Here is a 13,401-nt window from a genome sequence, read left to right on the forward strand (position 1 = left end):
ACTTCTTGGCCAAATACCTAAATCTTTGTCTCGTCTGACCGTACAATCTTTCTCCAGAAGGCATTTGGCTTGCCCATGTGGGCAGCTGTAACAATGGTGGAAAGTTAAAATACAGAAAGCCACATGAAGAAGTAAACTTCAAAATAAAGCAAGGTCAAGGAAAACACACAAAGCAAACAAGAACTAAAGATTACAAAAACACACTGGGATCATCAGAAAGGCCACAACAATGAAGGCTTTAACTGTCAGTGTGCTTTAACTGCTCCTGAGATTCTCATTAAGAGCTCAAAATTCAGTTGCAACAATCGGGCAGGTAATAAGGACTGGGCTTCTTTTTCACTTGTTTTTTGTCTTCATACTTTCTGCCACTTGTGGGTTCAAGTAAGTGCAGCACCATGAAAATGGCACACCTTCATCCCAGTTTGAACGATTGCTGCCCTCTCTGTGATGGCAGGGTTTTCGTGCTGTCCCCGAGTGTGACCATTAAGGCGTAATTATGCCTTTAGATGTGGCTGAGTGACACTTTGCACAAAAGTGGTTTGAATGAACCGTGCATATAAACCGGCCTCAGCTTTAGTTCGCTGTACCGAGTAACCATTTGATAAAAAATACATTTGGTACACATCTGAAACAGTGTCTCCTTTTTAATAGAAATAATGAAGAATGTTGTAGTACATATTTATGAGCCCCATACCAGGACATTAACTTTATACAGATGCATAGCAGACCTTTTACAGAATCAAAGCCACTGTTAAACATCTGGCAAGAAAAGCACGCCAGTATAGCCCCTTGTTGCATTTTTAACTCAAATCCCATCTGGAGCTGAAAGTTGTCGATACCTCGCTGTCTGTGCTGACTTATTGAGCAGCAGCTCAATGCTCTGATCTCGCAGCATGATGTATGGGTGTGTACGTGTGGGGTCCGCTGGGACCCGAGAGATGCCGCTGACACTGGGGACACACAGCAGGCCGAGGGAGCTGGGCGCTAAAGTCGACAGGCGTCAGGGCATCAAGATGGATGGTGGAGATTTGTCCAGAGGATGGAACGTAATTCAGCCCAGATGCTGAGTGACTTTTGTTCCACTGCCTGGCTGGGTAGCTGCCTGTGGGTCGATCCTGTTTGCAGCATGATTTAACTTCTGACTGCACGATCTTCACCCAGCAGGAACGGGTCATAGAGCGTGCTTTGTCTCTTTTTACTCAGATGGTTTTACATCTTCAGACAAATTTATAGCCTAGGCCTGCTTTTCCGAACTTCAATGCTGCCCATGCCAGAACACTGTAAATAAACAGCAAGTGGTTAGTGATCTGACAAGTTGGAGCTGCTTTCTATCTCCAGTATGTTTTACCTTGATTTACATCATTAAATGGCTATCAGGGGAGCCACGGAGAACACCATCAGGTTGTGCGTTTGAAGTGAAATGTTGCATAAATGCACCAGAGCCAATTAGAGGCTCTACCAATTTTACACAAGTAGGTTGGTTTACTCATCATTATGAGTACTATTCAGACTGCGAAAACACTTTGTAAAGTCAAATGACCATCGGGATGAGGTTATAACAGATTTGGCATGACGCTTTGAAATGTCTTTGATGATGCTCCAAACTTTAGGTGTGGCGCCTGAAGCACAAGGGTATTTACTTTCAGACATAGCATGTCCATGAAGGTAGTGAGTTGCACTAACAAAAACACAAAAAAACACAAAAAAAAGAAGGAAGAAAAGAAAAAAGTGTGCATCTCAGTCTCAAAGTCTTTGTGACTCAGATGGCAATATAGAAGTGACACTGCATTGTTGGAGTAACCCTTCAAGGCATCTATTTTTGTAGAAAAAAGCAAAATATTTTTTCTTCAAACTTTCTTTAGTACACAAGAAGGGGGTAAAAAATAGCTTATAACTATACAAACAAGTGCAGAAAGGCGAAAGAGACACGAAGAAGACCTGTAAAAAAACCTAAACACAGCCTTTCTGCTTCCTTAGGAATTAAGAGGATAAGGAGCAGCCAAGTGCTGCTAATGAAATGCATTTGATTGAGTGATCATTAGCAAATGAGAGCACCTCTATAAAAGCAGACATTTTGGCAGTTTGCTGGTCTCGAGCTTCCAGCTGCGTGTTAACACAACGTCAGGGAGGAATAACAGTGAGTGAGCAACCGTTATAAGACCACCGCCAAAAGAATCTGAAAGTCTGCCATTCTTCAGTGAGAAAGAAATAGGCATTCAAGACAGCTGTGAATCTTCCCAGGAGCAAACATCCCAGCTAATTCATTTGAAAAAGAAAAGAATCAAAGTGCTGCAATGGTCCAGCGAAACTCCAGACCTCAACCTGACTGAATTATTGTGGTGGGACCTTCAGAGAGCTGTGCACAAATGAATGCCAGCAAGCCTCAATTAAGTGATGTGATGTTTGTTTTTTGTTCCATTTTTTAGCATGTAAACAGTGCACAGTATGGCAAAATTCTGTATATATGCAGGATAAAAATGAGCATAAAAAGAAAAGTCTAAAGACTATACTTCGCAATGATGTGAGAGACTGATAAACTAAGAAAATGTTATTGCTGGTAAAGGTGGTTCTACAAGCTACTGAATTCACAGGACTGCATAGAGCGCTCTGAAGACTTTCTACCTACAGACTGCAAAAGCAACCGAAAAAACAAAAAACAGCATCGACAGACCAAAAAAAGATAAACATATAATAGATATTATTTAAAAAGTATGAAACAAATACAGAATCGTGACATTTTTGCTAGCATGCACATGTGTTTGAGATTTAAAGCTTCATATATAATATATCAAAAATTATAATGAGTTATTTTTGTTGGCATCTCAAATAGATTCATAGTGTGGGAGTCCAATATGGCTGCACCATTTAGCACATATATACCACATATTAGCAAACTGATAGAAATGCTATCTCTCATTGGGGGTTTTCCCATCTACTGAGCAAGTTGTTACCACCAAAACTCGTACTTTGACTTCTGGTACATTCAAAGTAAGGCGTTAAGGCAAAGTCTCTGACCATGCAATATATCATGACATGGACATAATTACAAGAATAAAATATTACAATAAAACACAACACTAAACTGCACCATCAAGTCATTCCTGCTCACATACTCCATTTTAAAATGCCTTCCTAATAGGAAGGATAAACATACCGCGATGCAGGTACAGGTAATTGTTTGTCGTCTAACAGTCGCCCCTATGGAGGAGGCATTTCTGCTGAATATATAACGGTTAAATCTAACTCTTTATCTAGATCGAGACAATAGAGTTTCACCGTCCCATAGCAAAACTGATATGTGGGTATGCATGTGCGTCTCGGCGTTTGTGTGTGTTTTGGCTCAGCAAGTGGCTCTAATATGCCCTAATAACCATGATGTCATCCACCTGTTTTTTGGCTCAGGGGCAGCGATGACTGATGGGACAATTTTGAATAATCATCTTATCTGATCTGGAGCCCGTGGGCTAGAAACCCAAAGAAAATAGTACCTATGAATGTGAAAAGTCGTCTATTCGGAAATACCCTTGGGATTTACTGCTTTGGGAAAAATTGGAGAACAAAGGTTTTTTCCATTAGGTTTCTCCAAAGTGCTGTGCAGAATGTCTGAAAAGTGTTTGTTTTGTAGACCAGAACATTTTCTTTTATAAAATACACTAATTTGGATTCATTTACCCTTTCAATTAAGCTGTGGTAGGAGAGCCCTCCATAAACTCCCCGTTTGTAATGAAAGATTCATCTGTACGGCCGGGGAAGAAAAGGTGTAGTTCTTTGAATACCCTTTCTTTTTTTTACAACACTGCACAGGTAACATATATTTGAGCTTCTTCACACCAGTACAGAAATGTTTTTTCTCACTGGATCAAACATTAGCTCGATCTTAAAATGTTTCAGGGCAGCCAGGTTAATGCGGCGCCTTTGCAACAACAGCGTGATGTCTGCCCTTCGGAGAGAGTCGCCATTAACCCGCAGACGTCCTACGTCCACACACCTCATTGAGAAAGCACTCTGTTTCTGTTTTGCGTCTTTCATTTCATCAGTGGTGAAACCCAAATGCAGCTTGATGCGTATGAGTCATGCTAAAGTTAATGATAGCTATGAGAAGATCAATTATTGCTGAATTATCTATCAAGTAGCTGTGCACAACATGCCAAGTGGAAGCCTTTTATGACGTGCAAAGATGTTCAGACCAGAAAGGTAGTTATCATATTTGTGGTTTAGAGGTGTGCAACTTTGTTTGGTTTCCTGCGAGATATAACTTCAGATCACTGACAGTAGTGTTATGAACATTTACAGATGCCAACTTTTAATAGAAAAATCCTTGTAAAACATGTAAGCACAGGCCTTTGTGAAGCAACTCTTTTTCTTGAGGGCAAAATTAGATGATATAGTGCCATTAGAAAACAGACATGTTTAGTCATATTGCAGAAAACGCCAACATAAATTAAAAGAAATATATATGATGACATTTTTTTTTCCATAAACAACAAGAGGTGAAACTGTTTCTTTCTGTTTAGATTTTCATGGCCAATTACCAAATGTAGCATTGCGTCTAATATTAAAATGGTTATTATGTCTCAAATCAGACCCTTCTGTTGACGCACTTTTATTTAGTACACTTTATATTTTGACCAGTGTAGTGTATCTCAAAAAATGGAAAGTTTGGCACTCAGTGGAAATGACAATTGCAGCATTTGACTGCAACACATTTTGTAAACATCTGAGATTTTTAAAGCCTCTGACCAAGAAACTAAACTGAAACAAGTGAAGATGGCAATTAAACACAAAGTAACAAAAAAAATGGCAGATGTTACATCAATGCCTGATAAAAACCTATGGATGTTATCAAGATAGCTAGCATTGGCATTGCAATTTAATAAGTATGTATGTCTGTTTGAATCTTCTTAATGTGTTGGCCAAAATTTCTGGACGAAACTTGCACAAACATAACCACACATACAGCAATTAATAACATCTCTATATCAAGTAATTGTATAATAAGTAATTGACGTGAAACAGTAATTTCACGTCAACATCAATCCAAGGCTTACAGGCTATATGTAGCTTGCAAAGATGATGAATCACTGTCACATGTATCTTTCTGTTGTGAATTTTTATAAACAACCAAAGTTTTTCTCATCTGAATATATACAGCAGCATATACATGAGTGAAACGAAAAAAGTGCTGCAGGCTAGTCCTCTTAATTGTTGTGAATAAGAGTAAGAAGTATGTAGTGTTCCACTATTAACTGAATTGTGTGTGAAGTCCTATTTTAAAGCCTTGAGATGAGCGTTTCTGGCTTCGCTATTTTGGCATTTTGAACTGCATGTGGTTAGCGAGGAGCAAATTTATCTGTGAAACAACATGCTCAGTAGCTAACAACGTTGTTAGCTAACAACGTTAGCCTGGATACTCCTCTTGGGGGGCTCCTTTCTGACACCTAGCATTAGTACTGACACCAGCATTAGTAATCCAATGGGATGCGGACGCAGTTTAAGAACATAAAAGATTTTGAGCAATAGCTGCTGACCGTAGTGACCCCCAGGAAACATTAGCATGCTATCACTGTTATTCCATGTTAGCATCATGGATAGCAGAACAGATGGGTACCTTCCAGATTTGATTACGAAAAAGGCGCTTTATTCTTTTCAACAGCCAGCAAGGGTAGACTCCTCAAGCACAAGTTGTTAGTCAGCAAGGGTGTAGCAAGCTTCTTTCAAAGATCGTCACATAGGCTTCCAAAACACTGAAATGCTAACACATAACAGGACTTCACTAACCATAAATGGATGATGTCTATGGTGGTTGATGCCACCTAGTGTTTAAAGATGACAATGAATAAGGAAAGAAAAAGATGATGCCCAGACCAAACTGGAAAGAGTTAGTCCCTTAAGATTTTTATGGAAAACTATTGTGGGAAATACGAGCAAATTTCTGCACAATATGAAAGACTCGTTGAGGTACAAAGAGTGCATAAGAAAGAAGTCAATCATGACAGGAATGAACCACATGTCACAGCCTCGTGGAATATAACAGCAAAGATGATCCATGGGGCTCCTTTCTCTGTAATTACAGACTTCATCTCGGCTATCTGATGTCGTAATCACAGTCCCCTAGATGTATCTGCTTTTACCTTATCCTACAGGGCTGTACAGTATACCAGAGGCAGAGCATGACAACCACTGCCAAGAGTTATGGGTTTAACTCCTAGCGGGACCACCTCTGCTCAAAATGCTGTGCAGTGCGGCATCTTGGGTAAAAACATCCACCAAATAAGCTAAGTTATGTTGAAAGAATAAGCTGAGTGTCTGCCTGCCAAGACAACACAAGAGGAAATTCACTCAGCCGTAACAACCTCGGTGCAAGGTCAGGCTTCTCTGCCACTCTGAGGCCTGAATGCATTTGAATACCTTTGGCAGCGCGAACACGTGAAGTCGGATGGAATGTTTGCAGCTGAATATTCAAGCTGCGGACGGTGAGAGTTCATCGACATCTCCCAATGTTATGATGACCTCTCGTAATTGCACACTACAAGAAGTGATGTTTGGAAAGAAAATAGGCTTTAAACTTAACTTGTCTGTGGTGAGACCAATAAAATGGAGTTCAGTGTGTGTGTTCTGTGTGTGTTTTGGCATGTACAGCTCCATGTTTTTGCACATAGGAAAAAAAAAGAAAGCGAGTCGATGCATGTGACAGCAATTAGGTGGGAAAAAAATAATACATCTCTTTGAGGTAATACAAGTCTGTGACATGGACGAGAGAGGGTGGCGACTGACACGTTTGTCGAGCTTTGTGTGCACGAGGGTGTATGTTTACTTCCTTTGTAATGATAGCCCTCAATCTCTCACCAGGCGGCCGAGCTACTCCTCTGAACCTCAGGGTCTTTGCCAACCCCCGGAACCCAGAGAATATGGCCTGCAGCTGGGCGTCAGAGAGCGCCTAAGCCCCAGCTGAAGGAATTAATGCCAGAGAACTCCCACAAACACACACACAGATTTCTGCCTGTGCATCAATCACACGTGTAGGCAGTATACCAAAGCATACAGTACACCGTTTGCATCATATAGGGGCAAATGTAGGGAATCCTCACTTGTGGAAAACAGTGAATGTCATGTGAAAGGACAATATCGCCATCTAGAGCTCAATCTAAAGAATGACAGCTCTACCACTTTGAAGGTAAATTTAAATAAGCAAGTTCATCCCTAATGTAGCTATGTTAAGTGCTGCAAATGCATCTTTAAAGACAAAGACGGACTCTATCAAATATAATTTATTGTTTGGTTTTTCCTTCGCATAAGCAACAAAACACTGGAAACTGGAAGAACAAATCAGCTGAGTCATGATTTGTTTGCTACTGCATGAATTTCAAGTAACACAACAGCAGGCAGACTATCTGGACTTTGGTGCATAGTCGATATTTTTAAATAGACAGCAGTCTTTGGAAGTGAAACTGCTTTCAAGTGTGTCTACTCACATCAACGTGTTTCAGCTGAGGAGAGTAAATGACTAAATGCACATTAAATATGAGGTGTTCAAAATATTTGAACCATCTTGTAAAGGAATATTTGCAGAGATGCGGTCCGAGCTCGGCGTCACAGGCCCGGTCAAAGATTCTTCAGTGGACAGGACGTCCCTCCGGGGCCTTTCTCCCATCCACGTCACCCACCGACCCAACCTGTTCGCCGGATTCGAGCCGAGCAGCAGGTACAGCAGCTGGACACGAAACACTTCACTCGCTCTTTACTGCTTGTCCTTACCTTGGACAGAGAAGAGAAACACACTTGCTGTTGTTTGATTGCATGTGAGGCTAAATCTGAAAAATGCTGATTCACTCTTACAGGAAGCTACCAGTCAAATCTCAAACATCGAGCACTTTGTGGAGCAACATCAGGACACACGAGTTATTAGACGAGAGAACCGGAACAGCATTTGCTACCTCAGTTCATTTCAGATTCAATAATATTGTACTTTAAATCCACTATATTCTTCTAATAGCTATATTGTCAAGTAAGTGTACAGTTGATTCTTTTTCCTAATGCTTATCGAGCCTGAATCACCAGTGGTGAGTGGTTTTTGCAAGAAAGGATTGTTTCATATGTGAGAGAATCAACTGACCTCATTGTGGACAATGCTTATTATTTTCTGCTTTTAAGAGAAACAGCTACCAATTAAAACTTTTAACAGGGAGTATTCATTTCACAGCTTAACAAAGCATTATTGCTAAGAAGCAGGTTTTATAATATAGGTGAAGTGACCTTTTCTGCCTGCATGCATGGATTTTCCAAGGTTAACTTGTTATAAAACAGCAGTAAACACAGTTCTCTACCTTTTCTGGGGACAAACTTGAGCGAGTGGCTGAATATTCAAAAACGCGATATTCCCTCCTCTGGACCGTCATTTACAAACTCGTGGCCTAGTCCATTGCCACACTTGCCGCACAGGACCTGTGTACACACAACACCAGAGTGCACAAACCTCCCGTTGGAACCAACAGGTGACTGTAATTATGATTTTTGTTGCTGCAATGCACACTTTGCTTGGTTGTGACTCGGACCTTGTAGGCGGTGAGGGTCTCCATCATCTTGGTTACACTGTCCTCCCTGATGGTCTCTGTGAAAGCCGGCCAGGGAGACGAGTGAGCAAACTTGGACCGACTGGAGAAGAGCGGATGGTTACATTTGGAGCACACATACACTCCTGCAGGGGGACATGCAAAAAAAGCTTTGGTGCCTTTATTTATTTCCAACCTGCAAAAAGACATTCAATATAATCTAAAGATGTTTAAGTAGTTAGAGAGAACTGGGTTTATTTTGTTTTCTGAATAGCTGAGATCGTGCTGTTTTTTTGCACTTTTTTTGGGCTAAAATCCTTCCAGCATTGCTCCATATTCTACAGTTTGTTTGCTCATTAACAAAAACTAAAATCTGTGTGCTACAAAAATTCCTCCAAGTGCCATGACAACATCTGAAGAAATCGTTTGAACATACCACCCTTTAATAGCTGTAGCTAAATACTTGATTGGATTCTAAAGCTGTATCACTGCTTTGTTTTTACTATTACAGCAGCTTTATTCTATTGTGATCCTGGTAAAATCCAGCTACATTTATTTTATAAATGTACCCAGATTTTGCCACAGTACATCCTGTATCCTGCCACTGCGATGCTGCACAGGATTTACTTAATTTTACAGTCACATGATGCCTCAAAGTTCATTTTCATCCTTACTTATATACTACAGTCCAGGGGAGGTTACATCACATCACCGTTTACCGAATAACGGGACCGCCTGCTGCTCACCTGGTTTAAAATGATCCTTGTAGATCTCACCGCCGAAAAACTGACAGAAGGACATGATATTTGGTCTAAATAGATTAGCTGAAGGGAAAATTCTCTCTTCTAAGCTTGCTCGGTGTTTCTTCCTCCGTTTGGGAGCGATTACGGAACGTCTCCGGTTTCCCCTCCTCTCGTGTGACGTGATCCTGGCTTAGGATTTAACGGGAGCTCCGCCCACTGCCGTTATTACCACGGCCACTAGATGTCAGTGTCTGACAGCAGACGCACAGGTGGAGGTCGTGTTACTCCGAGTCTGATGTCGGACTGAAACAGATGTGTTATCTCTAATTTATGTGTTTGATGGGCTGAGCAAACATTAACCAACATAACGTACCGGAAATGAAGCATCATATTTTCAATTGGAACCACGTGATACCTTTTAAAAATTCAATTACAGCCTTATTCATGGATGTAGTGAAGGAGGACATGCAGAGGGTTATGGAGGCAGATGAAGAAGAACTAAGAAGATTGATTTAATTATAACTTTCCACCACAGCCAGACTCGTTTTAACTTTACAAGGAGATTGATTGTTATTCTGAAATATGTAAATCTGAAAATCACAGTTCAGTGCAAAAAGTATCAAGCAACCCTTCATTTTTTTTTTTTTTAGTTTGCTGGGAAACTGGGGAATAATTGCAGTCATCTTATTGGAACTTGTGCAAACATGGAAATATATAAGGCAAAAACAGATTGTTGACAAGTTTCCACTGAGACCATTTCTGACGAGGCTTCAAAAACTCATTGAAGAAAAAAAAATTGAAGTAAAGTGCAGTTAAATTAACTAGGTTGGGGCAACATATTCATTATGAGTAGGCCCTGTGCCTTGCTACAGGGTCTTTGCTGGATTTCTCCTACTTCATAAGGACATTACTTATAACTACTGTTTATCTGCCATAGTTTTTTTTTCCTCTGAAAGGCTACTAATGACAAAGTCTAAACATACAATTTAAAATGAATTCTTTGCTAAGTTCTGTATTATGTGTAGACACAACACTGGTTCATCCATGGAGTCAGAAAAAAAAAAGGGTGAAACGTGAACATGAATGTGGAAATGACTCCGTGTGACCAGATCATCACATGAATTTAACCCTCTGCTTGCAAGCAGCTGCACCGCAGCTGGAACAACTTTATTCATTACAGACACAGCGATGTGTGACACACCGATGCTCCCTGTGATGCAAACATTAAAACTAATCAATCAAACAGACACATAACAAACTATTTAAATTTACTTTACTTTGATCTTGTCATCTCAAACAATTCATGTCAGCTCCAAGTGAAAAGAGTGTAACGCTATAATTTATAAATGTCATCCAAATAAATATCAAATTCTTGATGGGACCTAGCACTTAAGTGATATCCACGTGTCCATGTGTCCTTCATTCATACTTGCAGTAGTGTTTGAGTGCCTCTGGCAGCTCGAGCCAGTCAATGGCCATCCTGTGAACAATGTGCTTCTGGATGGCCTTCCTACACAGTGTCTGCAAGGATGAGACTGGAGTGACAGAAAAGAGAAGAGGAAAATGACAAAAAATACAAAGTGTTTTAGCAGATTAAAGGCAATGGAGAAAATAAGAGATGAATAAAAAGCACTAAAGAATTTCTAAACATGCAAACTGCCCAGCTGTCCCTGAGCCTGAGCAACTGAAATTATTAAACAGTCATTAATATTTGATGGATGGTCAAATTACCATAGTGAAGCCCAACATGACAAAAAGGTGACGACCCTTTGGATGCAGAGAACAATCACGACAAGACACAACATGAACACAAAGAGATGCAAAAAGTCCAAAAGAGGCTAAAAACAGCCATAATCTGACTAAGAGAAGATAAAAATTATAAGCAGACACAAACACAACAACACAGAGACTCAAAATGACAAAAACTTGACACAACAGACTGCAAAGAGATGCCAGACAACTACAAAGAGATTAAATAACTACAGAGAAATGCAAAGTGACTGTGAAGATGACCACAAAGATGTTAATAAAGGAGCGTGTACACAATGACTCCTTTGTAGCTGTGTTGTATCTTTTTTTAGTGCTAATCAATGTCTGTGCCTTGCATCCTATTATCTCAAAATCATTCCTACACTCACATCCATACTCCACCTGGACAATCCGAACACACTTGGTAGCAGCAAATACATCCACCACAGCATAGAGAGGCCCCGCAGTAGAGATTCTCTTTGCAGAAGCTCCCATGTCCTCCCCATTAATGACTATGTGCATGTCAGCCAGGCCTTCTCCTCTAGGCACATACAGTACTCCTATCCTGCTGCGTCTGGCTGTGGGAGGCAGGGCGTTGGTTTTATACAAGTCGTCTAAAATGTGACTGTAGCGCCCGGGCCGGCTCCGACCAACCAGCTTATCTCTGGGAATTCGAACATTCTCGATGTACAAGTGGGTGTCGGTGAAGAAAGTCTTTGGTTTTCTGTTCCTGGCCGTTCGTTCATCTGCCTGATCTCCAGCCCCGTCTTCTTCCTCCCCTCGCCCAAGCCTCCGTCCCCCGACCAGTTCTCCCTGCCTGGGCTCTAGGACCTCAGCCTCCTCGACGATCTTGTTATGGTTGCGCGTGATAGCAAATATCCAGCTGTCCCCTAAATCTGTCAAGTTTGGAATGGAGTATTCAGGTACCACCTCTAAGCTCCTGGGGTCCCTGGCAGTCAGACCGATCCGGAGGTGGCCACACCATCCCAGCTCCTTATCTTCAATCTCTATTAGAAAAATCTCTCCAGGCTTCAGGGGGCATTTGCTAAAACAAACTCCGTTGGCAAAGCTCTCTACTCTTGTGGCCTGGGTTCCCGAGTGGTCCAGTCGAACATTGGTACCATGGATGGGGTGGAATTGCATGAACTGGTCAGAAACGGGCTCCATTTCCAGCTTTGGTTGCAGCACTTCAAGCAGCCACTCTGGATCAGGAAATGATCAAAGAACAAAAACCCCAGATGAACAGAGGGGTTAAAAAAATGAACAAAAGAAATGAACTTGCAGTGGTTTTAGAGTACACGTGGTCATTGTAGAGTCAAAACAACCTGCATGGACGTGGGACAGGAGCCCTCTCTGCTGATCTGCAGGCCACTTACGGAAGCTTCTGGTAGAGGGGCTATTTTTGAACAGCTGCACATGTCAACAGATGGCAAGATATGTGTGTGAGTGTGTGTTGAGGAGGGGGTGGCCAACACTCGCACGGCCACAGTCACTCACACGGCAGACACGGAGAAAGACAGGGACTGAGCAGGGGTTAGCTGGGGCGATGAAGCCCCCGGGGCCTGAGCGCTCATTTTTGATTTCACAAACCCACGTACTGAAGAAATACCAGCGTAATTATCCTAATACCATATGCCAGGCAGATATGTTAAAATACTGGCCTTTCATGGCTGCACTCTAAAAATAGCTCATGCAAACAGACTGGGATTTCATTCTTATGTAAAGCAGCAATTAAAGTAACATACCGAGGTAGACAGAGCTGTGGAGAATATGAAGAAGAATTACTTTTTTTTTTTTAAAGGAGGAATGTGATGAGCGGTTTTTTACTTATTATGTATAAATAAAAGAATATAATGTGAAGCTATCTGGTTCTTTAACCAGGTCATATTAGAGCAGTTATGCAACTGTGAAAAAAAAAAAGAAATAAGATGTTAGAAATGAGCATTTAAACTAATGAGAATAAAATACGTCACTTGGGTTACCGTGGCGGCGAGCTCATCATGGCCTGTGCAACCAAATGTTATGAAAAGCACGTTTATATATTCTTGTGTTGCTCGGCAGAGATATATGCTATGAGATACGACTTTTCTTTACTTTTTCCTGTGAATACTGCCTACATGAACTATTTCCATTATGCAGCTGCTGTGGTGGAGATTGCATAACTCCACCACAGCGATTGTCTTTTTAAGGGACTCAGTTCTTTATCTGAGATTCAATATCTGAAGGTTAATATGATAATGTGATGAAAAGAAGCTCTGCACCAGAAAGCTTAAAAGAGTGTTCTTCCAGGAAATAGCATTAAACAGAAAAATTTAACAAAATTTTAAATAAATAGGGGAAAACCTTAAAGTATGTTTAAT

The 13,401-nt window shown here is 41.0% G+C and overlaps 2 protein-coding genes across 3 annotated transcripts; both read right to left on the minus strand.

The window, feature by feature from the left end:
• Nucleotides 1-7,250: 7,250 nt before the first annotated feature.
• msrb1b (methionine sulfoxide reductase B1b) lies at nucleotides 7,251-9,456 on the minus strand. The gene is made up of 4 exons (XM_074560013.2): nucleotides 9,296-9,456; nucleotides 8,553-8,695; nucleotides 8,325-8,442; nucleotides 7,251-7,755 (listed from the first exon to the last, which is right to left on the minus strand). The coding sequence occupies exons 1-4, from the start codon at nucleotides 9,348-9,350 to the stop codon at nucleotides 7,739-7,741; spliced, it is 333 nt and encodes a 110-aa protein (XP_074416114.1). The 5' UTR covers nucleotides 9,351-9,456; the 3' UTR covers nucleotides 7,251-7,738.
• A 1,092-nt stretch (nucleotides 9,457-10,548) lies between these two features.
• Nucleotides 10,549-12,470, minus strand: neurl2 (neuralized E3 ubiquitin protein ligase 2). 2 transcript variants are annotated; one of them, XM_012922173.2, is made up of 3 exons: nucleotides 12,367-12,470; nucleotides 11,444-12,243; nucleotides 10,549-10,827 (listed from the first exon to the last, which is right to left on the minus strand). In XM_012922173.2, exons 2-3 carry the CDS (start codon nucleotides 12,206-12,208, stop codon nucleotides 10,675-10,677), a joined length of 918 nt encoding a protein of 305 aa, XP_012777627.1. In that variant the 5' UTR covers nucleotides 12,209-12,243; nucleotides 12,367-12,470; the 3' UTR covers nucleotides 10,549-10,674. The 2 variants fall into 2 exon arrangements, with proteins under 2 accessions (XP_012777627.1, XP_012777628.1); XM_012922174.3 differs by having other exon boundaries at nucleotides 11,431-12,415.
• Nucleotides 12,471-13,401: the final 931 nt, after the last annotated feature.

This window comes from Maylandia zebra, linkage group LG8, assembly GCF_041146795.1.
Source record: "Maylandia zebra isolate NMK-2024a linkage group LG8, Mzebra_GT3a, whole genome shotgun sequence".
Classification (NCBI taxonomy): domain Eukaryota; kingdom Metazoa; phylum Chordata; class Actinopteri; order Cichliformes; family Cichlidae; genus Maylandia; species Maylandia zebra.